This window comes from Megachile rotundata, chromosome 12 (assembly GCF_050947335.1).
Source record: "Megachile rotundata isolate GNS110a chromosome 12, iyMegRotu1, whole genome shotgun sequence".
Classification (NCBI taxonomy): Eukaryota; Metazoa; Arthropoda; class Insecta; order Hymenoptera; family Megachilidae; genus Megachile; species Megachile rotundata.
The window spans coordinates 15,400,241-15,425,902 of NC_134994.1; the positions used below are offsets into that span (position 1 = coordinate 15,400,241).

The window sequence follows — 25,662 nt, forward strand, 5'->3', positions numbered from 1 at the left end:
AATTATTTATTTTATGTTAAACGATCGATTAAATTGGAACAATTCTAAGATCTCATAATATTTTTATATATTTGTTTACCTGCTGATTATTAGATGATAGTGTTTTATATATACACACATACAAAAAGATAACAATAGATAACAATATTTGTAACTTTTATTCACTTTTTCAATCAATTCCAAATGCTGCATCAAATTCTTCTTGAGAAATCTAAAATATGAATAAAAAATTAGCATAGAAAAATTGATTATTAAATTTCTTTAATAATTGTGATAATTAGATATACCTTCTTTTTTTTCAATTTTTTAATCAAAGCTATATCTTTTGCTAATTCTTCAATATCTTGTTCATTTAATTTCTTTTTCTTTTTTTTCTTTGCATCTACTGATTCGTTTTGTTTCATTTTCTTCTCCTTTCGTTTTTTACGATTCTCTTGTTTCTCTAATTTTCTCTTTTTTACTTGAGACCATGATTCAGTTTGTTTGCGTTTTCGTTTATACGTCACAGGCCAAATTCCATTATCTTGGAAAATTTTTAATTTCTCTAAACGACTTTTTTCTTTTTGTTTATCTGAATAAGCAATTGAATTAATATCGATATCATCTTCTTCAAAAGATGATATACTTTTCCCTTTAAGTTCGGGCATTCGAGGCATTCGCAATAAACCAAAACCCATCGCAAGTTTCCCTAGATCAATGTCTTTAAGTCGTAAAATTAAATTACATTCGTGTTTATTGTACGCTTGTACATACGATACAAATGCTCTATTGGCTTTGTCAAAAAAAAGTCGATCTTCTTTTTGTAAATCTCTCATACACTTTAAACACTTTTGGTACGAAGTTACAGACGGTTCTAAGTTTATCTTTTGTAAATTTACTTTTTGGTTTCGTTTAATAAAATCTACATATGCATCTTCTGTTTCTAGCAGAAACAACAACGCATTTCCTTCATTACCAATTCTAGCAGTTCTACCACATCTAAAATGATGCAAATAAATTATACATAACACATGTATATGTATACTGACATATATTAAATGTATTAATATACACCATGCATAATTTATTCTTACCTATGAACAAAGCTACTAGCTGAACATGGTGGATCATACTGTAGTACCCAATCTACTTCAGAAATATCAATACCACGAGCCATTACATCTGTGCAAATTAAAATTCCATTCTTTACAAGCCGAAATTCATTAAATACTTTGTACCGTTTATTTTTCATTTTACCATGTATTGCAAGTACTTTAATTGATGGTAACATTCTAAAAATTAAATATAGCATAACATTTATATCTATAAGGTATTATTTATGTCTATCATGTATAATGTAACTTACGCTTGTATAACAGAATTGAAGTAATCAACACAGGCACAGGTAGACAAAAAGATCATATATTTTAGATTAGTTCCTTGATTCTGAATAAAATCTATCATCATAGACAATTTATATTCTGCATTTACAATGGTATAATTATTTTTTAAGTTTGATGGTGTTGAAACATTTGCCTTTTCTTTAACAGTTATTAGAGCTGGATTTCTCAATCCTGCTCTTATTAGATGTTGCAATTCTTTGGTTTGAGTTGCAGAAAATAAACCTGTCCTTCTGAGACGTGGTAAATAACTTAATATTGTATCTATTGTTGCAGAAAAACCTAGATCCAATAATCTGTCTGCTTCGTCTAAGACCAGTATTTCCTATAAATTGTATGATTTAAGCATGTCCATAAAATGATATTAATATAAAATATTGAATATTTCAAAATTAATTACCAGAGATTTCACACATGCTGCTAAGTTGATACTTTTACAGTTAGACAATATATCCTCTAATCTACCAGGTGTTGCTACAATAATGTTTGCCCCAGCTTTGAAATTGTCTATATCTTCTGTGATTGTTGTACCACCAACAAGTAATACTTGCTTCAAATTTGGAATGTTATTTAAAAATTGTTGTAGAACTTCATTTATTTGTACTGCTAGTTCTCGTGTAGGACTAATTATTATTGCTCCAATTTCCATAGGTTTCCATTTTTCTTCTCGTTTCTAATTATATACAAAAATTATATAATATTTATATTGAATAAATGCTGCTCAAAAGGAATTAACTGTATGTATATACCTGTAATATTTCTAATAAAGGAACTAAGAAAGCTATTGTTTTCCCACTTCCTGTTACTGCTTCTGCTGCAACATCTTTGCCTTCTAATAATAGTGGTATAGAAGCTGCCTATATGTAATTATACATTTACATATTTTTTCTGTATTTTTTATAATATTTAATGCTGATAGTAACATTTGATTTAAAACATATAGATTGAATATCTTTATACAAAATTAATGCTGAAGATTTTACCTGCACAGGTGTCATATGAGAAAATTTCAATTCTTTAATGGTTTTCAACACAGGTTTACTTAAAGGCACTTTGAGTTCATTCCAATTTTGTGTCTTCATTGTGAGAATTAAAATTCCACTTACTTTTTGAATAGAAATATTTTAAAAACATGTGTTTTCGATATAGCGGTTTTCTGCATCACATTCAGTTTATAAAGGTTATGTTAGACTATTATTGATTAAATTTGACTATAAATTATATATTTATATTGTTCTATATTTTCATATGTTTCTAATACTTCTGAAAACAAACATTTCATTTACTTAAAAAATATTAGGTTAAATATGAAATACAATAATAATTAAGGGAAATACAACTACGGTTATGAGTATTCAATTATTCTACAGCGCACAGCATGTTTGTGCAGAGTTTTCGTTGCGAAATTAAAAAATAAATAATCTTAAAACGTGATAAGGTCAATTAATAAATTATCGTACAAATTGGCTTTTAACGCATTGACTTTATTTTGATGTTTTTTTTAAATCTCTTCGATATAAAATTTGTGTCTAACGATGCCACACACTCAACTATCTCTCAAATAAGGATCGTCTTTGCCTTCATTTCTCTTATATACACGACTAGGTCTAAGGCCGTAATTCAACTTGTCTTTTTTCAATGTCATAGCATCTGATAGTATTTGTTTATACATAAGAGGTACATAATTGATATCAATGTTTCATTAACAGTTTTAAGTATTTGATATAATGAATTCTTCATAATATATCTCAAGCAATAAAATATTTGTGTCAGATTTTCTCCTATGTTTCTTTGACTTTTTGTATTTTTTAATTTATAATATGTATTATTTATATGTAAAATAAATTCACTTAAAAAGATGTTACACAGATTACGAGGTACGTAAATGAATCACGTACGACTTCGAATATATCAGTACTAAGATGAATATTTGGTTTTAAAATAAGGTGTAGTTGAAACAATGTTTCCTATTCATTCTTTTTAAATTATTACCTGCTCGATATATACACATATACATATATCGTGTTAATATCAGAAGTTTACAGTTTTAATTGCTAAACAAAATTTAATACAATTTTGAACATTTGTACCTCTTCAATAGACAGATGCTTTTCCGTCACGACAATTAGCGGGTCGTTTTAAACGACATAGCTTGTCGGACCCTTCTTTTTCTTGCATATTTCCTCTAATTCAATTTACGTTTTGTTTCGAAGTATTATGTATTAGCATCTCGTAACAAAATTCATTGTCAACAAATTGCAAAATTTGGAATTCTATCTCAATTGCTTTGTCGTTATGTCATTCAACTTTCCACAATCGAATGTAATTTAATTGAAGGTAGAAGTTATACTGATCTGTTTCTGTGCTTCCTGTTTAAGTATGAAAGCGCGGGCAGAAAAATATGTTATATATTCTATTCTTTACATCATTCCAATAATCATTTTGTGTAAAAAAAAAGGATTTTATCACTTGATGTTCATGATTTGTTTCATTTTTGATTAATCGAATCTTTAAAGACAGACACTTCATCAGCCTACAGTATAGCAATTCTGCACCAACTTTAAAAGGTTGGATTTTGGCTTAATAAATGTTTACAAAGTAGTGCAAACTACACAATACTCAAATGTGGAATTTGTTTAAATCTGAATATTTCTCGCGACTTTTTATAGTCATTGTCCCTCGCTTTTTCACTTTTTTAATGTATTGTATAGGCACCACCTATCAATATAAAATCTTCGCCAATTTTCTCTTCACGGTTTACAATAAATCAATGTACTTATTTAACGTATTTTACTATAAATCAATTTTGAAAATTGTGTTTCACAGTATTCAAATTAATAATTTATAGTTTTGCATGATGGTAATTTGTGTGTTGAATAAGAGTTAAGTATTATTTGAGGGACTAAATATCATTGTGGGTTCTCTATAATTAATTAACCCATCTAAAGAAAAAGTCACTTTCAAGATGATCAGCACTTTACGTTGACACGATATAATTTTTCGTTTGTAAAGATTTGTAAGGATTACATTAAAAAATTTATTACTTTATGTGGAATGATTTCTTTTACTATAAAAAAAAATGATGTTTAAATGTCAAAATAACTGAAAACAAAAATCATTTTTTACGATTATTTAGCGATACATTAATGTAATATTACAAGGGATAAGGAAAAATTTCAAGTGCCTAATGACATCATGAAAGCAACTTAGATTTGTAAACTTATTCTACCTCTGCAGAATACTAGTAGTTCTCTCGCTCTTCATCCATTTCTGATTGCAGCTACTGATTGTGCGGCAAAATCACTGGTATAGTTTGCTGCGCTCCTGGAGGTGGTTGCGGCGGTAGGTATTGCATGTGCTGCGGTGGTATTGGTATATGAGGAGGAATTATAGGACACATTATTGGATAACTTGGAGCATGGCCTTGAGGAGGAGGTGGAGGATACGTGGGTTGTGGTGTACCCGGAGGGTTGTAAGTGCCTGGTGTATGTGATGGATTAGGATTTGCTGGAGAAGGAGTTTGACTTGGTGGCTGTTGAGCAACATGTGGATGTGGATGAGTATGTGGGCCCATATACTGAATACCAGGAGCCTGTGGTCCTGGTGAGTCATGATGATGATATGGTGTAGCCATATGTGGCGGTGGTGGTGGTGGTGCCTGAACCATGCGTACCATCTGTTGATATGCTGGTTGACCAGGATAAGGCACCTGGAATGGCGGATGTAGTGGAGCTGGTGCCATTAATGGCTGTCCAGTTGCCGCTACTACTTGCATTTGAGAAGCTATATCTTGTGTGCGATGTTGTGCGTGCATCACTGGTACTGAAATAATTAGATTAAGATACAATTTAGGGAAAGACAATAATTACGCTTTTTAAAGTTATATTGAAAAGCGTGTATTAGCAAATAAATAATTGAAAATAAGACGCGGATACCTAGATACTGACCCTTCCGGAACCTTGTCACAGGTTGAGCAGGTGGTTGACTGAATGCAGTAGGTGGCTGGCTAGTCATTACATATGCTGGCATAACGACGGTCGCAGGCATTGTTGCTCCAGTGTATTGTGGTGTTTGTGGAGTATGTGGTCTGCTAGGTGTCGGTGTACTTGGAGATCGCTAGAAATAAATATTTAAATTATAATATTCAATCGCTGCTAATATTTTTTATTAGAATAATCACTGGCTTACCGGCGTGAAAGGTTTAGTATTTGGATTAAATTCTTTAGCATTTGGATTTAAAGTTGATTTTTTGAAAGCCGTTGTAATTTTATCAACAGCAGGTTCTTGTGAAGTCTGTGATGCAGTAGGTGTGTTTGTAGATGTTTGTTGTTGTTGTGGTTGTTGTGGCTGAGGACTTGTGGGTCGTACAGGTAGTGGGCCTGGTGGTGGTTTACTTGTAACTACAGGTTCTTCTTGAACTGGTTGATTCTGATGTTGTTGTGGTTGTTGTTGTTGTTGCTGTTGTTGCTGCGGATTTGAATGTTGTTGCTGTTGTTGTGGTGTAGTGTGTTGATGAGGCGATTGATGATGCGATTGACTAATTTGAGGTGAAGAATGAGAATCCTGCTGATGCTGATGCTGTTGTTTTCTTGTAACAGATTGAGTCTCCTGCGTTGGTGTTTCTGCTAATTTAAAATCTGAAGCAAACTGTCTTAATTCCGAATGTTGATCTTCTCTACTACGTGGTGTTGGAACCTTTAACAATACAAATACATATATATACAGCACAGCTATATATAGTAATTGAAAATATACTGAACATCAAGATATTACCTTTCTGTGATCTGATTTATGCGTAACTATTTCACACCGTTGTCCCTCAACTGAATTTTGTTGTTGTAATTGGTTATGCTGTTGATGTGACGGTTGTTGCTGTTGTTGCTGCTGCTGCTGTTGCTGATGAGAAGTGGTAATATTCGTTTGCGGGAATGGTGCTGGTGGTGCTTTATCAGCTTGATACACTTGCTGTCTACCAGGACGTTCACGTTTTTCTGTATTTATTTTAGATGATGCTACTTGCTGTTGTTGTGGTGGAAAAGCCACTTGTGGCACAGAGGGAGTAGCTGGTGATTGCGATTGTGTCTGCTGCATCACAGGAACTATAAATATAAATTTATTTAAAACATGATATTTCTATTTGTTAATTAATATTATATTATTTTTCATTACCTTGTGGTGGTGGTGGTTGTGTTGTTGATGGAGGGACAAATGGTGGTGGAGGATTATTATATGTAACCACAACTCCGCTAGGCGGCATTCCCATATTTAAAGATACTGGATGCTGTACCGATGGGTGAGTATTTTGCATTCCAATAGGAAGATTGGATGATGGAGGAATGTTTACATTTACATTGGACGGAGGTTGTTGATTGAAAACATTTTTATTAGCGGTTGCAGGCCCTGGTGAAGGAGGAGGTTCACTAGATCTCATCATTTTTCCACTATTTCCATTTTTCTTCTTCAGTGGAGGTGGAATATATTTACCTTCATTCGGTCTCACCTAAAATTATGCATAATTATTAGCAGATAGCTAATTCCACATTTTGTTACAAAATAAAGAAAATAGCAAAAAACTGCACCACAGCCGCGAATCTTTCCTCTTCATCACCATTTTCAAGCTCTAATCTTGCTTTATGATTTGGTTGTGACTCTATTTCATTGGCTATTTCTGCAGCTTTCTGTTCTTGTTCCTTGTAATCCTTTGTATCTTTTCTTTGAAGTGGTAAAGTATAAGCAGCTAAAGTCGGTTCATACGTTGTTTGAACTCCATACTTTTGTTCATTTTTACGAAACATATCATTAGCATCCCATCCATTCTGAAATCAAACTCATATATTACTTACATGTATAATTCTTCATATTTATAATTTTGTTACACAAAAATACTCACAGTAGTACCATCTAATTCTAAATCATCTCCATTCATGGTAGCAGGAGGTGCATCCCATGGTTCCAATTCTTTTTCACCTATTAACCCATTATATTTGCTAATAACAGTATCTGTTCTAAATGTATCACGGATAGCATAATCTAGATCAACATCCTTCGCAGACATAGTTATAATGTCTTGCGGTTTAAAAATTAATTTTTCTACTACGCTTTCTACACTTATTTTCCCAGAACCTTCTACACGATGTGCCATTTCTAGTACAACATCAAATTGACTGGAGAAGGTACGAAAAATACCCTCATATACAGAACCATTTAGTGTTTGAATCTGAAATAAAAGAAACGCTACAATGTGTATTAAAGAGTAACAAAAGGATAATTAACAAATAATTACTCTACATTGCACATTTTCATTTTCAAATAAATGTTCAAAAACATATTATTTATATACTATTGGATTTAAATAATAACATAATTTTGTTCTGTTATCACCTATATATAGTTTTAATACCTGTACAATGTTGCCAACATGACTGGTTATTGCATGCATGAAATGAGCATTATTATATACACCTTCAGCAGCGACACATCTTTCTTGTGGACCACGGGCACGAGGTGATCTACAAGCAAAAAGACATTTGTAAACACATTTAAAATTAGTAACGTATAAATTGTTATTATAAATTCAAGGGAAACACTTAATATTCATAAAATGATGGGGGAAATATTGAAAGGCAGTACCTATTAGTATTTGAGCGATTCTTTCTTTTGCTGTTCATTTTGCCACCCGACGAGGATTCTTCGCCAGTGGTTGGTGGATTTCTGCCGCCGGTTTGTTGCGGACCTTCTCGTTTCTTAGTGGGGACCGGAATTTTGACTACTTTCCCGGTGACTGCTCAACGTCAAAAAAATACTTTGATCGAAACGTCCCAATTTAGGGAAATATTAAGGACTTGTTTTTTATCCACGAACTATTCGTTAAGTAGGAGCTTTAATTTAAAATCTCTTTCGACCTCCAGAACGATTGACAGGAGGCCAAATTGGCCGTAACAACTATCAACATTCACGATCACTTTTCGACTTACGACCGTTTATAGGTTATGCGTCAATGCTACGGTTATCTTAAACATTCGTTCGTGAAAGTCTAGCGCGTGCGTGACTTTCGAGTTTTGACAGACACGCGAATTCAAGCAAAGAAAGCAGGAACACTTTGTATTCGAGGAGACGTACGGGGGAACACGGTCTGCTCGACACACGATATCTTGCTAATGCGTGACGTAACTCCGTTCCCTTCACGCAGGAAATCACCTTTATGGAACTTTGTGTTGACGGAGTTAAGAAACGAATAACGGTAGCCCGAAATAATGATTTTGGCCACGATATTATATTCCTATTTAATTAATCAACATGTGGTAAAGGATAAAACTTAGCACAAGTCGCCCGATCAACCTGATCCCGGTGACTGTCGGATACAGTCGCCACCTAGTGAGAAATTGATAGAAATTCTGATAAAGAACATCCGCAATTCCCTGCTACCATAGTGCTACAACATCTATTTTCATCAATGCTTACATCTTATTTTCCAATGGAAATGCATCTTTAATTATAAACTACAACAACACATTTACTGTTTAAATAAATTTATTAACAATATGTAAATTTACACATATGTTAGAAAGGTTACAAAGTAAATTACAACGTGTTTTGGAGGTAAATAATATCAAATTTAATCCATTATCTATTTGCTTTATATAAGTTTAATACAAAATAACGAAATTTTTGGTAAATATAAAAATTAGAAAAAAGGTAATAACATGTACTTAGGCATTCAAAAGTTCGATATTCAATGAACGAAAGATTATTATAATTCGGTATTAACCGTTAAATGTGTGATTTTAAAAGGTGCTTTATATTTAATTAAATCAGTTCTAAAATTTAGCGTAACAGCGATATATCACAGTAGAACATTCTATGTGTTTCTGTTCACACACACATTCAAACTTTAAAAATTTATGTACGTCGGTTGATATTTCTGTACGAATCTTCGTCGTCCTTGTAAATTATATGTAGCTTTTGAATCAAGTTCTTCGTTCTATCAGAAATGAAATTATCCACTTGGCCCAACACGTTTACACATTGAATTAGCCATTCAAATCCTTTGTTTGTCTGTTTCTCTCTGTTAGTGCGATCAACTTTGCCCGATATAGCGTTTGATAGTTCTTTCAGCAATCCCTTTTGTTCCTTAGCACATATTTCTTCGGTTTCCATCGTTATCATCTGACACAATCAAAATCGTAGCTTTATAATAACTGTTTAAAGGATCTTAGCCCTTTTCTACTTTGAAATCTCGAATAAACGACTCTGATAGGTTTTTGTTTCGCAAAAAAAGCGCAACGATGTATACTAATATGTTTCAATATTTTTCAGCGACAATTAAAAATTCTGGCTGTGATTCATTTTACACATTTACATATAGTACTCACCACGTATATAACGAAAAATAATAGCCACAATGTTTTCATTACTTTAAATAAAAGTTCGCATTTAAATTACATACAAATAAGGTACAAAACTCAGTTGTTAATTTTATTCTTAATTATCAGTCACTGTTAGTGAACTGTCTTTAAAATGTTTAACGCTTGCAAGTCTTTTAATGCAGAAGGTGTATGCTGACACGAAGTAAAAATCGACGCATGTAACAGCTATGAACGAAATATCCATAACAATTGAGTAATTGCTTTACAAACATAAGAGTTGTTTTAAAACGACTAATGGTAACATGGAAATTGTTGCAACGTTGTTATAAAACGGTAAGTAAAGTAATTCGGATCGGTTATTCATAAAATGTATTTAATTTATAAATATATAATACATTGTCAAAAAAAGAAGAAAAGTTGATGTTGTCATGGTCACGACGAAATCGTAAGAAAATACTTTTCGAGAAATTTTGTTATTCTTCTCTTCACTCAATTAATACACTCGTTCTAGTCGTATCAGTACACATAATGATTTATTGGTTTTTTTTAGCCGCGGCTTGAAGTTGATTATTTAGGTTCTGTGTAGCTTCCACGGCAATGTCGACCGCCTGTTTCGTGAATTTAGCGAAGTCCTCCTGAATTTTTCCGGATTGTTGGCTTAGAGATTTTGCGGCATTGTCGGTTTCCTTCAGTACGGTTTGAACACCTTGTTGAAACTTGGCCTGTAAATCAGCCACCTGTTGCTGAGCATTTGGGATTCCGCTATTAATATCTTCGACAACCTTATTCAGTTTTCCTTTAACGTCATTCCACGCTCTTTCCAGCTCGGGGCTTTTATTTTTCACCTGAAAGTATGCAACTGGTTATTATCGTTTATACGTTATTTCTATTTATATCGATAATGTTTCTGTTTTGATATTAATAAGTAAACAGGACTCAATCAAGGACAGTGGGACCAATACTGATAAATACTGATAACATTCAATCAGTCTGGTACCGAAGTACTCAACTGCAAATACCAATGTAAATATGAAATTTTTCGAAATACCGATTAATTCTCTTAATAAATTCCTTACCTCTTCAGTCATGTTCTTCACATATTCTTGGATATTGTTGACAAAGTTAGTGCTTTGTTCCTTAACTGTTTTGACAATGGTTTCCTGGTCGGGTAAATTCCACTGTTCTTGGATCTGTTTAGCCAGATTGTTGATATTTGCTTGGGCCTGACTAATGAGGTCGCTCAACTGAAGTTCAGGAGTTCCTTGGGAGTTCGTGGTACTTTCCGGGGCGACTTTAGCTTCTGATATTAGCGCAATTGCTAAGATAACCGCGAGAATGCTCTTCATTTTTTATTTCCTAGGAAGTACACTGCAGGACAACTAGAAAGTGACTGATGGCTTCAGCTGCTACAAGCTACTACTTTTATAGGCGATCCTTATCGAGGGTGCACGAGGGCAGTATTCATTATCTCGTTTGGATGGTAATGAGTCGTCAGTTCTGTCTCTTTCTTCAGCCACTTTGAAAACGAGGAGAATTTTTCGCGACGACTCGATCAATTTCTACTTCTTTATTCAACATTCTTATTAATTTATTAATACATTCAGTTATATATATGTAATATTTTCCTATGATGATCACAAATTTCTATCCTTTTCTTACAACTTATTTAGGATTATAAGCAATGGGATAATTTGTTCTTCCAGGTAGATTAAGTTCTTTGTTAGTAATAAAGCTCAACACCAGGCACGATGAAATGATGACACGAATATTTGAGAATATAAAAATTTGAAAGTTTTTGGTTGTATGAAGCATTGTACATCTCTCACCCTAGGCGGAAAGGGCCAGTTCGTGACTGCGGAGAACCGAGTCAGAAAATATTATCTTTTCGATTTTTATATTTCTTATATTCCAATAGTACTACAATTTTATATTTTCGAAAATAATTAATCGTACCACAGAGTTAAAGTTCAAGGAGAAAGATTCCAAAATTATCATCAATTTTGGGTCATTGCTTTGCTTACCGAATGTGGCGCGATTATTGATACAGAACTTGCCAAATTCTCGGCGATATCTACAAGGTAATTGATAATTTTCTAACATAATACAAATTAAATTAAAATTAACTTTTCTAGAGGAACTCGAAAATTTAAATAAAATTGTCCAAATACTACTTTCCGTTCTGATCTCATTCTCGGACGAATTACTCGAATATTTAAATAAGTGAGAAGCTATTTGATAAGGTTATTGATGATTGAAATTCATTAGTAAATAAAAGATAGTTGTAAGAAGCTACGTCAAGGGGACAAGGTCCTATGGAAAAACTTATCCGGATGCACTTTGTTGATTCTATGAAATCGCTTCTTCAAAGTCCATATGGTACAGCTGGTTATCTCCACGTGTGCTTGTCAATAGAATCCTTGACCCATGACCATTTTGATTCTACTGTATATTTATTAGTGCTATATTAATACGCTTTCACTCGATTTTCATGCGATGCTTCGTTCATTTTTCATTTTACTTTATGATTATTCTGCATATTATGTTTCTAATCGGTGATCATTTTTTTGAGATTGTCCATTTTTATTTAGATTATTTCCTTTCCTAAGTATTATGATTTGCGTCTTATCTGAGCGAAGGATTTCACGGAAGTTTATTCATCTTTATCTTATATTAATAAGGCAACTGTGAAACTTGGTTTCATCAGTACTATAACTAATTAATTACAGATTGTAGATATGAAAAAACGAATGTTTATTTAGCAATAATTTCGGTAAATGATTGTTAATACAATTATGGATTGGTTCAAGTGGGAAAGAGGAAACAACAGACGATCGTCAATTGCACGTGTAACTTTATTCCCAGAATATTTCAATAAAAGAGATACATTATATAACCGTAAACCATTGATTCATCAAAAAGCGTATAACTTACATCACATCAAAGTAAAATATGTTTTTTTTTATCTCTTCACCCGTGTCAAAGTTGATATTGTTTTTCACGCATGTACACATATTTTAAACATAACAATAATGATGCAATGTTATTTACGTTCTTGAGAACTCGACCAAATCGCTCGAAAATATTAAAGGGTCCCATTAAAAGAGTTTTAGTAACAAATATTTAAATTAGAAATTATAAGTTTTACTGTGTACATTAAATAAGGTTTAGTTTTGCAGATTTTTTAAGTCTCTACTGAGATTATCTCGTGCTTGATCAAAATACGTTTTCGCTCTCTCCATGGCACCGTTTATGTCCACATTTGCCAGATATTCTTTTGCATCATTCAACATTTTCTTAGCTTGAGCCGCCACTTCATCAAGAGTACCCGATGCAGTTTGATCACCGTCATCTGGTACAGGACTAGCCTAAATAATAAAGAAACCATTAATTCCAAGGTTATAGATAACTAAAAGTTATAGCCAGAAGGTACTAAAATCGAGATTGCACGGTGATATAATGATTCAACGTGTGCATACGACGCATATGGATCATTTTTCAGAACTGATGCATAAAAATCAAATGCAAAATAATACATTTTAATTGTAGAAAATTTCTATTTGAATTGTTATAATTCGAAGCTAGAAATCTTCGAGTTTCTCTTCGCAAAAGTTTACAAATTTCATGTTACGTTAATTTAACTAAAGTCGAATCAATTACATATTTAAATGTCAAATTAATTAAATATTTAATAAGATATTTTACCTGCAGTTCGTAGAAGACGCAGATCAGAAGAACGGCAAGTAAAAGAAATCGAGACATGGTTGTGGCTGTCGCTTTTGTTCGAAGTGTCCGATAACGATAGTTTCTGTGAGAAAGACGGCGGTGGACTGTTTTACTAGAAGTCTCGTGCGAGAAGCTGCTACCACGATCACGTGAATTGAGATCAATGATCACACTAATAAACACTGCGGCCTTTATGCTTCTAAGTTATTTTTCAATTTCTCTGTCGTCGGTCAACCAACGTGCTTCTTCTTTATGCCGAAATAAAAATGGACTCCTTCGTTGTTTCGGCAGTTACTTTTATTGTGACTAATTATTACGTTATATCATAAATTGCAATTCTTTTTTTTACAGTAAATTACACAGTTTAATAGCTATTTGACATTCCGATTCGTAGTATGATTACATAATGTTTTGTGCTGTAATTATAAATGTGTAAATCGTTTTTCTCTTATGTGAAGAAAGAAAACATATTTTCCGAATTGAAACACATTTTGTCGCAAGAAGATATTCAACTATTTGTTTCTAAATATGATGGTACTTTAATACGTTTAATAGAAAAATTGCAATCTTTTCTGAATGTCTTCTCAAGACAAAAATCTGCACTATCGTGTGGTAATTTTTCGCTACTCAGCAAACTGTACAAAATCTTTAAATGTATCACTCGATATCTCTTACAGTTTCGTCACAAAATCGAATTTGAAAAACATGTTTCTTTCAGAAACTATTGCATAAGAGAACGTAGATTTGTAATTAGCGTATAAAACGTAACAACTATCAGATCGAAACGCAAAAAATATTTTGCAATTCGGCGTACAATGTTATCTTTGTTTTGCCGGAAATTATGTAATACCTGTATCTTTGTTTCCTCTGCAATTTATAAGCGTTCGAAATTATACCTCGGGTTTAGAGGTAAGCAACTTTTCGAAAAACAAGCTAGAAAATTACAAAATGTATTGTGACGATAAATTATTCATTCTTGACTGATTTCAAGAATACAATTAAGATGTTGTCGGTTTCGTCATCGAAATGAAACTCTTTAATTCGCAGTGTCAGCAGATATTTAAATTGGGGACAAGTAGGCGTAATCTTTTAATAAATTATATCTTTATTAATAAATACAAATAAATAATCTTAACGACATACATAAGTATACAATTGTCACATAAATTATATAAATAGAGTTGCATTATCTTATATTACTAACGATTAAGAGGTACAAACATAGATAATGTACAGAGTATTTAGAAAGCTTTATCTGAAATAATTTGTGAAAAGATTTGCGTTTCTGCGACATAATCCTCAAATTAACCCTTGTTCGATAGTTTAGTAAAGTACCACTTTACCAGTAAATAACTTTGTTAAAAAACTTCACAAAAGTTTTCACAAAATTTCATGTTTCTAAACCACTCAAAGTTTCCTCAACGTCGAAACAGAAATTCTAGTTGTTGTTCGCATTTTGGATTATGGAAATCTTTCGATCGAAGGTGCCAAATTTTAATGCTATCTTGAGGATTCCCAAAAGCAGTTTTCACCTCGAACGGCTTAAAGTAAATCGGGCTAACGGTGTCGATTACGTGACCAATTAATCTCAAACCATTTTTAGAAAGAATAACGATCAAGTCTCCAGGTGATAAAACCGTATTACCTAAAGCTGATGCGATTTCTTTTCTAGGTAGATAGAAGGGTGACTGCGACCGTTTGATATCATTCTTTAAGATACTAGTAAGACCTGACAAAGATGGCAGAGATGCGGACGTACCGCAAAGATTAGAATTATCCATCGACATGGGCGAAGATGGAGGGAAACCTCGTCTAAGAAATTCTGATATTTTACTCGACACATTCGGTGGTGGTGCTATTGCAGGATTACCATACTGCAGGTAAGAATAAAGACTTTTGTAAAATGCATCGATAGATTCCAGATAATTAACGTAAGAGTTTGAAACAGGTTGATAACGTGGCAAGTTTGGGATGATGTTCGAAGCTGGTATCAAATAATCGGGAGGTATATAAGGAGTTAAAGGTTCATTGTTGCTTTTTTCAATGTCCCTATCAGGTTCGTTAAGAAACAGTATGCTGGGAGAAGATTCTCCAGGAGCAGATATGTATGCATCACTCGAGAAGTCGACTGGTCTTCTAAGATGATATGGAAAAATTAGTGGATTATTTATTACGAAATCTGGTCTTCCAGGAGCAGATGCGAAAATTGGTGCATTATATTCTAAGAATTCGGTTGGTCTTCCAAAAGATGATGGATTGTTAAATGAGTAGTCAGTTGGTCTTTCAAACATAAATGGAAGAATTGGTGGATTGTTAACTGATGGATCACCTGGTCTTTCAAAAGAAGGTGAAGGAATTAATGGATCAGCTGATTTATCGGGGGAAGGGATTGCTGGATTTCTGGGGTCTACTGATTCTCCAGGAGCAGAAGGAGGAATTGATGGATTATTGATAAATGAATTTAAAGGAGAAAATGGGGAAATTTGTGGAGTGTTGGTCAAGAAATCCATTGATCTTCCAGGAACTAATGAAGGAATTGGAGGTCTATTGGTCCCTAAATCAGTTGGTCTTCCAGGAATTAATGAAGGAATTGGAAAATTGTTGGTCCCTGAATCAGGTTTTGCTGGATCAGAAGTGGTTGGTAAACTGTTCGACAACAAATCGGTTGGCTTTCCTGGAGAACCTGGAGCAATTGGTGCACTATTCCGTAATAAATCAAATGGTTTTGCTGGAGTAGATGAGAGAATTGATGGATTAGTCAATAAATCAGCTAGTTTCTGAGGAATAGCTGCAGGACTTTGAGAATTATTGGCTAACATGTTAGCTGGTTTTTCAGGAACAGATGAACGAATTGCTGGATTAGTGGTCAACGAATCAGTTGGCCGTTCAGAAGATGAGGGAGTTGTTGGAGTAGTGGTCAATGGGTCAGTTCTCTCAGTAGATGTTGTCGAAGTTGGTGGATCACTGGTCAATGTATTAGCTGGATTTTTAGGATCAGATGAAGGAATTGGTACATTTTCAAAGAATGAAGGTACCATTAGATTATTACTTGGAATGCCATTTGTTTTTCCAGGAGACGAAGGAACTGGTGTTTGTCGATTATTGTGCCTCCTATCAAAATACGAAGGAGTTCTATCAGAAACATTTGGTATTTTCGTAGTCAAGGAATCAGAAGGTGGAGAATCTTTTTGCGTTGTGCTCGATGAAGGTGGCGAAGTTGTTCGTGAAGGATCAGATTTATCATTCGATTGTACGTTAGGTAAAACAGAGAAAATATCGCTGGGCAATCCAAATGGAAGACTTGTGGTTGGTTTGGGTTGTGAAGAATAATGCTCACTTGAACCATAATTGTGAGGCTGGATAATTGTGTTTATAGCTGAAGTAGTAGAATGAATTCCTCCTTGCGATCCGTCATTAGGCGTCAATAAGTTAGAAATAGAAACTGGCGATTGAATAATTGATTCAGAAGCACTTGCAACTGTTGTCTTTGCGGCAGATGAAGTAACATCTGTTCTATCAATTGCGAAAGGTAATTTAGAAGTTTCAGTGTGTTGTATGGAAGTTGAAGAAGCTGTAATTTGACTGATCGTTACATCTTTGAAAACTGATGTTACGTTAACTGTCGATGAGGGTAATGAAAAACTTGAAGCTGTATTCCTTACATGCCAGATGAGCGATAAAACAGCGGTACCGTTTGCTGTCTTGAAATGAAGTAGAGGAATGTTAAAGTTCGTCAAAAATAGATTTAAAATAAACGTATGCAGCTTATCAATTACAGATCCCGAAAATTCCAAGTACTTTCTATAAATGTTTAACAACTGATCGATAGAGTCCTTGAAAATCGTTAAATGTTCTTCGAAAGTTTGCCCGGAGCAAAGTTTCTCGAACGCATGTATCACCAAAGAAGACAATTCTGAGAATAATTCTGCTTCTTTCCCGAAAATTTCTAACAGTTGTGAACTACAAATTGCTGTAAAACTTTGACTATATGGAATTGACGGAAAATGTGGAAAAGTTTCGTTGGTTATATGCCAAATTAAAGATAAATTGGCAATCTCTTTATTTGGCAAAACGAAGTGTATGACGGGAATATTAATATTCTGTGGGAGAAAAGCTGAGATGAATTTTGCAATTAGAGAATGCAAATTGATAATTGCAGATCTCGAAGAATCAGAAGTATGATATTGTTTCAAAACTTCGTAGAAAGTGTCGATAAAGTCCTTAAGAACTGTTAAGTTATATTCAATGCTTTCTTCGAAAGAAAGTTTGTGCAGTAACAATCTCGCCGACGAAGCAAATTCTAACAGTAAATGCATTTCTGTTTCTAAATGTATGTCGAACAAGTCTAATATTATCTGTGCTGCAGCGCCTAGTTTTTCTTCCCATTTCTTCAACAACTCGATATAGTTCTGTATGCCTTCGTGAGGCTCGAAATATATAATGAAACCTTGCAGGTGAACGAAGAAATTTGAAATAGCGATTCTTATTCTGTTCACAGTTTCATGAATATTGGAGATCGGTACACATTTCTCTATTAAGTCGAGCATAACATTCACATTCTCTGGATTCTCTAAGAACACTTCCAATTGTACTATACCTTGTTCTATTTTGTCGAATACAGCTCCGCTCATTACAAAATCGCTCAATAAAATCATAGCTTCTTCCGTTTCGATTGGTAGATCTAGTTGAAGTTCGTTCTGTAAGTTCTGAACAGCAATCATAAAGTAATGCCAGAGTTTGCGAAATTCACAAATAACTTCGTGAAGTAAGACTCCTGCTGCTTCTTTGTGACCAAACTCTGATGCCTCCTCTATGCAAGAATAACTATCCAGTCGATCTAATGACAGTGAAGCCTTATATTCTTCTTCCCAGCTGAAATCTGTTTCAGGGTATTCTTCGGGCGTTGGAGTAATCGCATAACGTTTCGGCAGGATACTGAACTTGGTTGTGACATCCTGTAAATATTCAATTTACTGTATTGTTCATATATAACAAATATATTGAGCGTTGATAAATATTTAATTCTAAATTTACTTGATTTAAGGTTTCCATTGGTTCAGTCGATGTCTCATCCGTTGTGTTATGGTTAACATCTGTAGTTGCCGGTGATGTCCAGGTTACAGACTCCTATAACAACGAAATAAAAAAATGATGCTGCTACGCTTAACACTGCTGCTCCAAATTAGAAAAGTTATTAAATAAAAAATTACCGGAACTTCTGTCGCTTCTTCCGTCACATTTTTACGAAGTGGAAATTCTTGCGAAGTTCTGAGCGGATCCTGACTAGATTCGAGCGAAGAATTTTGTAACTGTATATCAGGTACTTGTGTTCCGATACTTTGGTCGCCATTGGCGAGAACTAAGGTAGCAGCACATAGTACCACCGAGAATAAGAAAGGTATAAAGTTCTTGTTCTTCATCCTTTTGATCGAAAAGAACTCTTTAATTTTGACCACGTTGGCCAGCTTGATATAGTCGCAAGATTGATACCCGACTTTCGGAAACGGCACGCAGATCGTGCACAATTTTGGCAACAGTTGAGATTATTCGGTGATAAGAATCAAAGTCTTTCTGATACCGTCGATTGAAAGTACGATCTTCCTGGTTTTAATTACTTCAAATTATCTGAATAGACTGGAGAAGAATTCGTGAAATGGCACGTATTTCATAATTTACTTATTTACTTTACGCGATAAATTGTCGCTGTTAACGTTAAACAATGATCCTGTTTTATTTTACTAAGTGGAAAAAAGGATAAGACTAATAATTTGTTTTGAATATCATTTTATTTTCCATACCATTTTTTACAGTGTTTAAAAATACTTCATTTTATGATGGAACTTCACAAGCGGGAACCAATACCCGATCAATTCGTGACGTGAGACCTTTTAATCGCACACGTTTCTCTTGATAGTGTTCCATATTGCTAAAGCAAACATTTCGTTTAACCCAGTAAGTAAGGAAAGTTATATTCCAATTTAATTATCGTACTTACTTTTTCGTTGGAACTGGAACCTCAATGGCATAGTTATAATTTGTCTGCGTAGGTAGAACGTAAGAAGCAGGAGGAACATAAGTATTGTACGTATAAGTTTTTCCTCGTAAAGTGTCTACCGTGGACGTCCTTTCCATTGATGGCGGAGTAGTGCACGCTTTTTCTATCTCGATTGGATATTCAATTTTACGTGGTTGTACAAGCATGTCAGAAACAACTTTCAAATTCAACGATATAGGTATCTTTTGTTCTTGTCTCGGTGGTTTGGGTCCCTAAAATTATTCCGTTTCACAGTCAAGTGATTTACACAATTGTAATATAATATTCTACCTCAATTTTGATCGGTAATTGTCGAGTTACAACACAAGGATCTCCATAAGTTACTATTTGAACACCGTCTTTGATAGGACTACAATCACATTTCAAAGTAACAATCGAAAGAGTGGCCAAAATCGAGACTATTGTGCGTAAACTCATGACTGTATTTTGGCCTTAAAATCCAGTTAAACTGCAGTCAACGATCTGACGTTCTTAATATATGTTCGGAAGAAAGTCTAATTCCTGTTTATTATGAAATTAAAAAATATTTGAGTTAAGCAATTTTTAAAAATGCTTACGAACAGGAAGACTCATTCTTTTCTTTCCAAAATAATTCTTCTACCTTTATCCAAAAATTTTGTAATCATCAAACATGTTTGAACCAACGGAAGTGCACGAATTTTTTATTCGCGGAAGTTGTAAGCTAAACAGGATGTGTTTACGGAAAAAGCGGATGGAACACACGTACCGTTGGCTACGAATTTTAAATATAACCGTCTTGTATCAATCACTTTACAAAATCATAGCCTGTTATTATTGAAGCAGTATTATTCATAAATTAGAATGATTATAAACATTCCAATGCTCCATAGAACGTTGCCAAAAATATTCCGTGTATATAATGAACATTTTCAGAATTCTGACGTAATTTCTGCCCAACAAAGGCGTTTATGAAAAATTGATTTTCTTATCTTATAAATTAAGTACTCACAAACTTTTATAGATTCGCTTGCTTCCGAAATGTTCCAAAATTTCAAAATCATAAAGTTTCGCGTTGAACAAAAATTATTACTTTATTATTTTTAAAACATCAAATCGTAGCTAGGTCAATAATGACCTAGACCTACGAAACGCTTCTTTAATGTGAATGGAAAAAGGTGTATGAATGAAAAGAAAGAATATAACAACCGAAAAAATGGTACAAGGAGTTAAAAGAAAAGGGTCGTTAATGAAGAATACGATAGCGCTTTAAATAGCACCGCGCTGTGCATAGAGATTCATATATTACATTCCCTTCAAGACAATCATCATGTTCTACCATGTGGTGCTCGTACCAAAAATTCCCCTTTCCCCTCTTGAGAGAGTGCTTCACGAAGTGTTGACAGGTTCGCTTAAACCACGGAAGTTGAAGGAATATCGTAAATTTTGAAATACAACTACGGCGCAAGAGAAAGCATTTTTGTTCTATCCTTTTCTAGATCACCGATTAAAAGTTATGTAAAGATTATATTAAATTGAATCAATAATAATTATACTTCATTTTGTATATTGTTAATAATGTGGCTAAAGAAATTTAAAATACAATATTAATTGTATATACATTAATTGTATATACATATAAATTATTTATTGCTTTTGAACATATTTATGTATGTATAACAAGATTAAATATTACATATATGTTTAACAAATTAGTTAGGGCATGGTTCAGATCTTGAAGATTGGCGGCTGTCTATAATTCCACTCATTCCTCCATTAAAATCTTCAATATTATCTCGTACAATTTCTTGTTGAACTACTACCCTTCCTGGAACATAATCTGATAGAGGTGGACCCAGTGGACCACATGGTTCTTCTGCACTATCATTAATCTCTTCGTTGTAACTTATTGCTCCATTATATTTTCTAGAGTGCATATAGGTTGCATCTACTGGTGCATACCCTAGGTCTCTGTAAATAATCAAAATTAATTATTAAATATTTAGTCGAGTAGGGGCATTCTAAATATTTATAGTTATCAGACTTACTTATATGTAATAAGACTATCTGACATTTGATCTATATTTTCTTCTTGCGTTATACTTTCACGTTCAATTGCTTCAAGTTCTGCAAGTTTAGCTTCTTCCCGCTCGTCGTAGGAACCGATAACTACTGTTCTTGGAGGTGCTATTTTTAATTCTACGACAGGCTTATCAACTGTTACAAGTTTTTCTTCTGCAATATCTAAAATTTTGCTGTCACTTTTTATATCATTCGGTACTGTCCTATGTCCAAAGGATAATTTATCTTCTGGTACAAATTGTTTCCCTTGTCTGTAAATTACGTTTGGAGCTCGAAGATTTTTATATGCAAGAGTAAGGGATACTGCATCTGCTGGTATTGCTGGGTATGAATAATCTACTTGAGATCCACCTGAAGAAGTGTATATTTTTATACTGATATCTTTAAGTAATTATAAATTGTGAGATATTATATGTAACAAACCTGCAGTATCATCAAAGCAGTCAGATGAACTTAATGTCATCTTTGAGTATTGTCTTTGTCCATTAGCAGAATTTAAATTAGCATATGCAATAGGTAATTTGTATTTTGCAGGGGTTAATTCACTAAACATTCCAGAATTTGTATTTTTATGTAATGTTACTCTAGATCCACTGAATGTTCTAGATGCGGATCCGCTCATAGTGCCAGTTTTCCCGAACGTCATTGGACCAAATACAGAATCTTGTGGCGTGCTACTCATCGCAGAATTTGAATTTTCATACATTAAAGTACCAGATTTACTTATTGCATCTGAAGAACCCGATATAATTGTTCTACTTATAATTTCTCCAGTGAGGCTATTCACACAAACTTGATAAGGAGCTACTGGATTACAGTTTTGACAAACAATTTTTCCAGGATAAGCTGGTACTACTTTTATAGTCTTTTCTATTAGCTTACCAGTACGAGAATCGACTGGAAGAGGATTACATAAATCACCAATTGGTGAAAAACTGTAAATAAAAAAGGAATTGTATGAAACATATGTGATAAATATAATTATTCATATAATTAAAAAGATCTTGTTAAGTACCTTGGTACAATTTCACCATTTGAACTCTGTGAATTATCTATATCCAAAGATTCTACTACCTTTTGATTGCTACTGCTACAGCCACAACCAGATTGATTGTCGGCATTAGTTTCAGAAGCAGATGCATCATTGTCGTATACAACCAGTGTACCAGAAGAATCTGAAGAGGTACTGCTGCCGCTGCCACAAGCATTGGAGTTACTAGTGCTTTGTGTTCCAGAGTTGCTGCTACTTTGTGATTCAGAATAACCATTTTGAGATGCACTGGCTGTTATAGTAAGACGTGTAGCTGCAGCATTATTAATTTGTTGGGGTGATGCATAAAACATAGGTTTTGGTAATTTAGTAGCTTTTACAACTACATCACTGCAGGTACAAGGATTTTTACCTGCAATCAATAAACTGTAATAAATAATCTTAAACCAAATCTGAATTGTATGTACTAAATCTATATCTGAAATATATACCTTCCCCTAAATTTCCACATGTACATTGCCGATTATGCGCATGGACGATTAACGCAAATGTTGCAAAAATGAAAAGAATTTTCAAAATTGACCTCATACTGATGAAAATCTTCTTAATTTTGCGTTGTCTCTTATTCAGATTGCTTTATATATACGATAAGATTTTGAATTCGAATATAGATTACGTAATCCGCAATGAATGGTACTTCCTGTTGCTTTTTAAATATTTTAAACACTTCCTATATTTACAGGAAGCATAGTACATATCTTTGTTCATGATTTGGTGTGCAGATGCATGAACGTGCGTTTGTATCAGTTTATATGACGGAATAATATTTTGAAGAAGTCACTTTGTACGTGATAATCCGTCATTTCCGTATTACTTGTATGTCTCGTAAATCGCGCATCGAGACACTAAGTGAAATTACTGTAAGTCTTTCAATTAGTTAGTGTAACATTACAAGAAACACCTTTACTGATAAGATTTTATTATAAAATATGAATTAGACGATATACACAATTAATACTTATAAGATAAATTAATATTATTTGTTTAACCATATACTAATGTATTTACAACAATATACACAATACACAGTATTGAAATAACGATATACTTTAATTTACTTTACGTGTTAAAAAAGTCAGCCGCTCTTTGCCTTTGAAGAGGCAAATTAAGTAAATTATCGGTGAGAACAGGTCCCTGACATCGCGTGATGGTGTCTTCAGATTCGAGACGTTTTTCAGATTTCGAAGGTGTACTTATTCGAGGAGTACTGGGTGTTCTAATACCTATCGAGGGTGTTCTCGAGGATAAAGTTCGTCGCGGAGATGGTGTACTTGCAATACGAAGTTTCTGAGTAGCTAATCTTCTAGCTGCTGGGGACATGGTACTTAAACGATCTATAGTTGATCTAGGAGATGGTCTGTAACAAAACAATCGGTAAATATTAATGCAAACGATTTTAAACAATCTTATACAAAAATATCAGATACCTACGTTGCTAATGATTTTCTTGCTGCTTCTAAAGCTTTACTTTTCCTATCTCTGTGCCTTTCTCCAGCTTTTTCTGCCAACTGTAATGCAAGCTGTTCTCTTTTAGGTGGTTCTGCCATTCTAAATGATGGTCCTTGACTTGTTCGTAATAAAGGAGTATCTCCACCATCCAATCTAAATGGTGTACCTTCAATTTGACCCCATGTCATCAAAGGGCTTTCACATTCCCCAGGTCTTGGACTTGGTGTTGCCACAAAACTAAATCCATTAACTCTAGGTGTTGGATTTCTTACAATTTCTTTACCATCAACACCAATTTTACCATCATTAGCTTTTGATTGACTCTTTGCTAACTCGTTAATAGTCTCTTTATTTTGTTGTTCATTGAATGGATTAATTCGTAACCTTGTATTTTCATGTATTACCATTTGTCTCTTTTTGGCTAAATCTATCCTTTCATCAGGAGTTAATTCAACACCATCAGGAACATACATAATATAATTTTTATTTTTATAAGCCCAACTATCTAACTGATTAGGTTTCTCATTACCATTCTCAATAGCTAAGATATCTGAATCTGCCTTATTAGTCAGTGCCTTTGAATTTTCTTCTGCTTCATACAGCCAAGCAAATTTTAATTTGAGTTTTTTTTCTGCTTCAACCATCATCTCTTCAAAACTAGCATTATCTTCGCTTGTATGTGTACTCAAATATGCATCTAATCCAGTTTTAATTTCCATTTTATCGTTATCTTTTGAAGTTACATTTGCAGGTGCATCCTCTGATGGTTTTGTTGGTTTGAATTGTTCATCTTCTGATTCAGTCTTATTCATAGGTGTTTCAAATGTTGCTGGACTAGCAGGTCTTTCAGTTGCAGGTCTTCCTGAACTATATTTCTCATAAATTTCTCTCATCTTTTTTACATCATTCTGTTCTAATGCATCCAAATACTGATTTTGTGCTTGTAGTTTATCCAAGTGTGGAAAAAAGTCTCTTTGAATAATTTCACCCATTCTTTTTATGTATGTGTCTTCGTCTAAAATCTTTGGTTGTAATTTTTTATACCTTTTAACTACACCTATTGGCTTCTTAAATATTGTCAAGTCTTTCATGTTTTTTGCTGCTTCTAGAGCTTGAGATCCTGGAGAATTCATTGTTGAACCTATAAACAGTACATTTTAATAGTTACCAGAAAACTAACAACAAAAATTTTAAGAACATATACAAACAATAGAAGACAACAATTAAAGCACTGAGACAATATATCTTTAAATACTCGAATGTTATAGAGATGAGTAAAATTTATATTTACGTTTTAGAAAAGTTAGGTTATAAAATAAAATGATTCCAACTATCTCCCCCTATTGCGTATTGCAACTATTTCTCTAATATACAATCATTTCCAAGTTTTAACAAAGCTTTATCGTTCACAATTGTTCCATAATTACTTTCTCAATTATAATCAATACAAATAATACACACGCAACACCGAAAGAAAATGCCACTTGTACAACAATTAGATTTAACCAACGAATGATAACATGATCTTTTAGTGTAGCATGTGGCGCCATTACGCGTTCAACGAGGGAAGAACTAAATGACAGTTACATACCTACGTAC

The 25,662-nt window shown here is 33.6% G+C and overlaps 7 protein-coding genes and 1 long non-coding RNA gene across 9 annotated transcripts; 1 reads left to right on the forward strand and 7 right to left on the reverse strand.

Moving 5' to 3' along the window:
• Window positions 1-118: 118 nt before the first annotated feature.
• On the reverse strand, window positions 119-2,508 carry LOC100882989 (ATP-dependent RNA helicase DDX55). The gene is made up of 7 exons (XM_003701430.3): window positions 2,363-2,508; window positions 2,129-2,236; window positions 1,780-2,052; window positions 1,346-1,704; window positions 1,074-1,271; window positions 288-978; window positions 119-211 (listed from the first exon to the last, which is right to left on the reverse strand). The coding sequence occupies exons 1-7, from the start codon at window positions 2,459-2,461 to the stop codon at window positions 170-172; spliced, it is 1,770 nt and encodes a 589-aa protein (XP_003701478.2). The 5' UTR covers window positions 2,462-2,508; the 3' UTR covers window positions 119-169.
• Window positions 2,509-2,842: 334 nt separating this feature from the next.
• LOC100882876 (uncharacterized) lies at window positions 2,843-8,761 on the reverse strand. 2 transcript variants are annotated; one of them, XM_012281228.2, is made up of 9 exons: window positions 8,010-8,761; window positions 7,780-7,888; window positions 7,270-7,596; window positions 6,959-7,195; window positions 6,549-6,879; window positions 6,153-6,478; window positions 5,568-6,074; window positions 5,327-5,495; window positions 2,843-5,201 (listed from the first exon to the last, which is right to left on the reverse strand). In XM_012281228.2, the coding sequence occupies exons 1-9, from the start codon at window positions 8,045-8,047 to the stop codon at window positions 4,660-4,662; spliced, it is 2,586 nt and encodes an 861-aa protein (XP_012136618.2). In that variant the 5' UTR covers window positions 8,048-8,761; the 3' UTR covers window positions 2,843-4,659. The 2 variants fall into 2 exon arrangements, with proteins under 2 accessions (XP_012136618.2, XP_003701477.2); XM_003701429.3 differs by having other exon boundaries at window positions 5,315-5,495.
• A 209-nt stretch (window positions 8,762-8,970) lies between these two features.
• Window positions 8,971-9,888, reverse strand: LOC105661985 (uncharacterized). Its single transcript, XM_012281229.2, has 2 exons — window positions 9,752-9,888; window positions 8,971-9,545 (listed from the first exon to the last, which is right to left on the reverse strand). Exons 1-2 carry the CDS (start codon window positions 9,788-9,790, stop codon window positions 9,279-9,281), a joined length of 306 nt encoding a protein of 101 aa, XP_012136619.2. The 5' UTR covers window positions 9,791-9,888; the 3' UTR covers window positions 8,971-9,278.
• A 209-nt stretch (window positions 9,889-10,097) lies between these two features.
• A4 (apolipophorin-III-like protein) lies at window positions 10,098-11,155 on the reverse strand. The gene is made up of 2 exons (XM_003701428.3): window positions 10,822-11,155; window positions 10,098-10,590 (listed from the first exon to the last, which is right to left on the reverse strand). The coding sequence occupies exons 1-2, from the start codon at window positions 11,089-11,091 to the stop codon at window positions 10,279-10,281; spliced, it is 582 nt and encodes a 193-aa protein (XP_003701476.1). The 5' UTR covers window positions 11,092-11,155; the 3' UTR covers window positions 10,098-10,278.
• LOC105661987 (uncharacterized) lies at window positions 11,112-11,539 on the forward strand. Its single transcript, XR_013040181.1, has 2 exons — window positions 11,112-11,225; window positions 11,449-11,539. It is a non-coding gene; the product is annotated as an uncharacterized LOC105661987 (long non-coding RNA).
• Window positions 11,540-12,579: 1,040 nt separating this feature from the next.
• LOC100875510 (uncharacterized) lies at window positions 12,580-23,199 on the reverse strand. The gene is made up of 9 exons (XM_076538225.1): window positions 23,046-23,199; window positions 22,579-22,966; window positions 21,987-22,498; window positions 21,530-21,914; window positions 21,197-21,452; window positions 18,679-19,011; window positions 18,503-18,595; window positions 13,448-18,423; window positions 12,580-13,110 (listed from the first exon to the last, which is right to left on the reverse strand). The coding sequence occupies exons 1-8, from the start codon at window positions 23,140-23,142 to the stop codon at window positions 14,887-14,889; spliced, it is 5,601 nt and encodes a 1,866-aa protein (XP_076394340.1). The 5' UTR covers window positions 23,143-23,199; the 3' UTR covers window positions 12,580-13,110; window positions 13,448-14,886.
• On the reverse strand, window positions 19,236-19,990 carry LOC105661988 (uncharacterized). The gene is made up of 3 exons (XM_076538453.1): window positions 19,794-19,990; window positions 19,464-19,735; window positions 19,236-19,394 (listed from the first exon to the last, which is right to left on the reverse strand). Exons 1-3 carry the CDS (start codon window positions 19,938-19,940, stop codon window positions 19,298-19,300), a joined length of 516 nt encoding a protein of 171 aa, XP_076394568.1. The 5' UTR covers window positions 19,941-19,990; the 3' UTR covers window positions 19,236-19,297.
• Window positions 23,200-23,516: 317 nt separating the features above from the next.
• LOC105661989 (ess-2 splicing factor homolog) lies at window positions 23,517-25,196 on the reverse strand. The gene is made up of 2 exons (XM_012281232.2): window positions 24,046-25,196; window positions 23,517-23,971 (listed from the first exon to the last, which is right to left on the reverse strand). The coding sequence occupies exons 1-2, from the start codon at window positions 25,194-25,196 to the stop codon at window positions 23,674-23,676; spliced, it is 1,449 nt and encodes a 482-aa protein (XP_012136622.2). The 3' UTR covers window positions 23,517-23,673.
• Window positions 25,197-25,662: the final 466 nt, after the last annotated feature.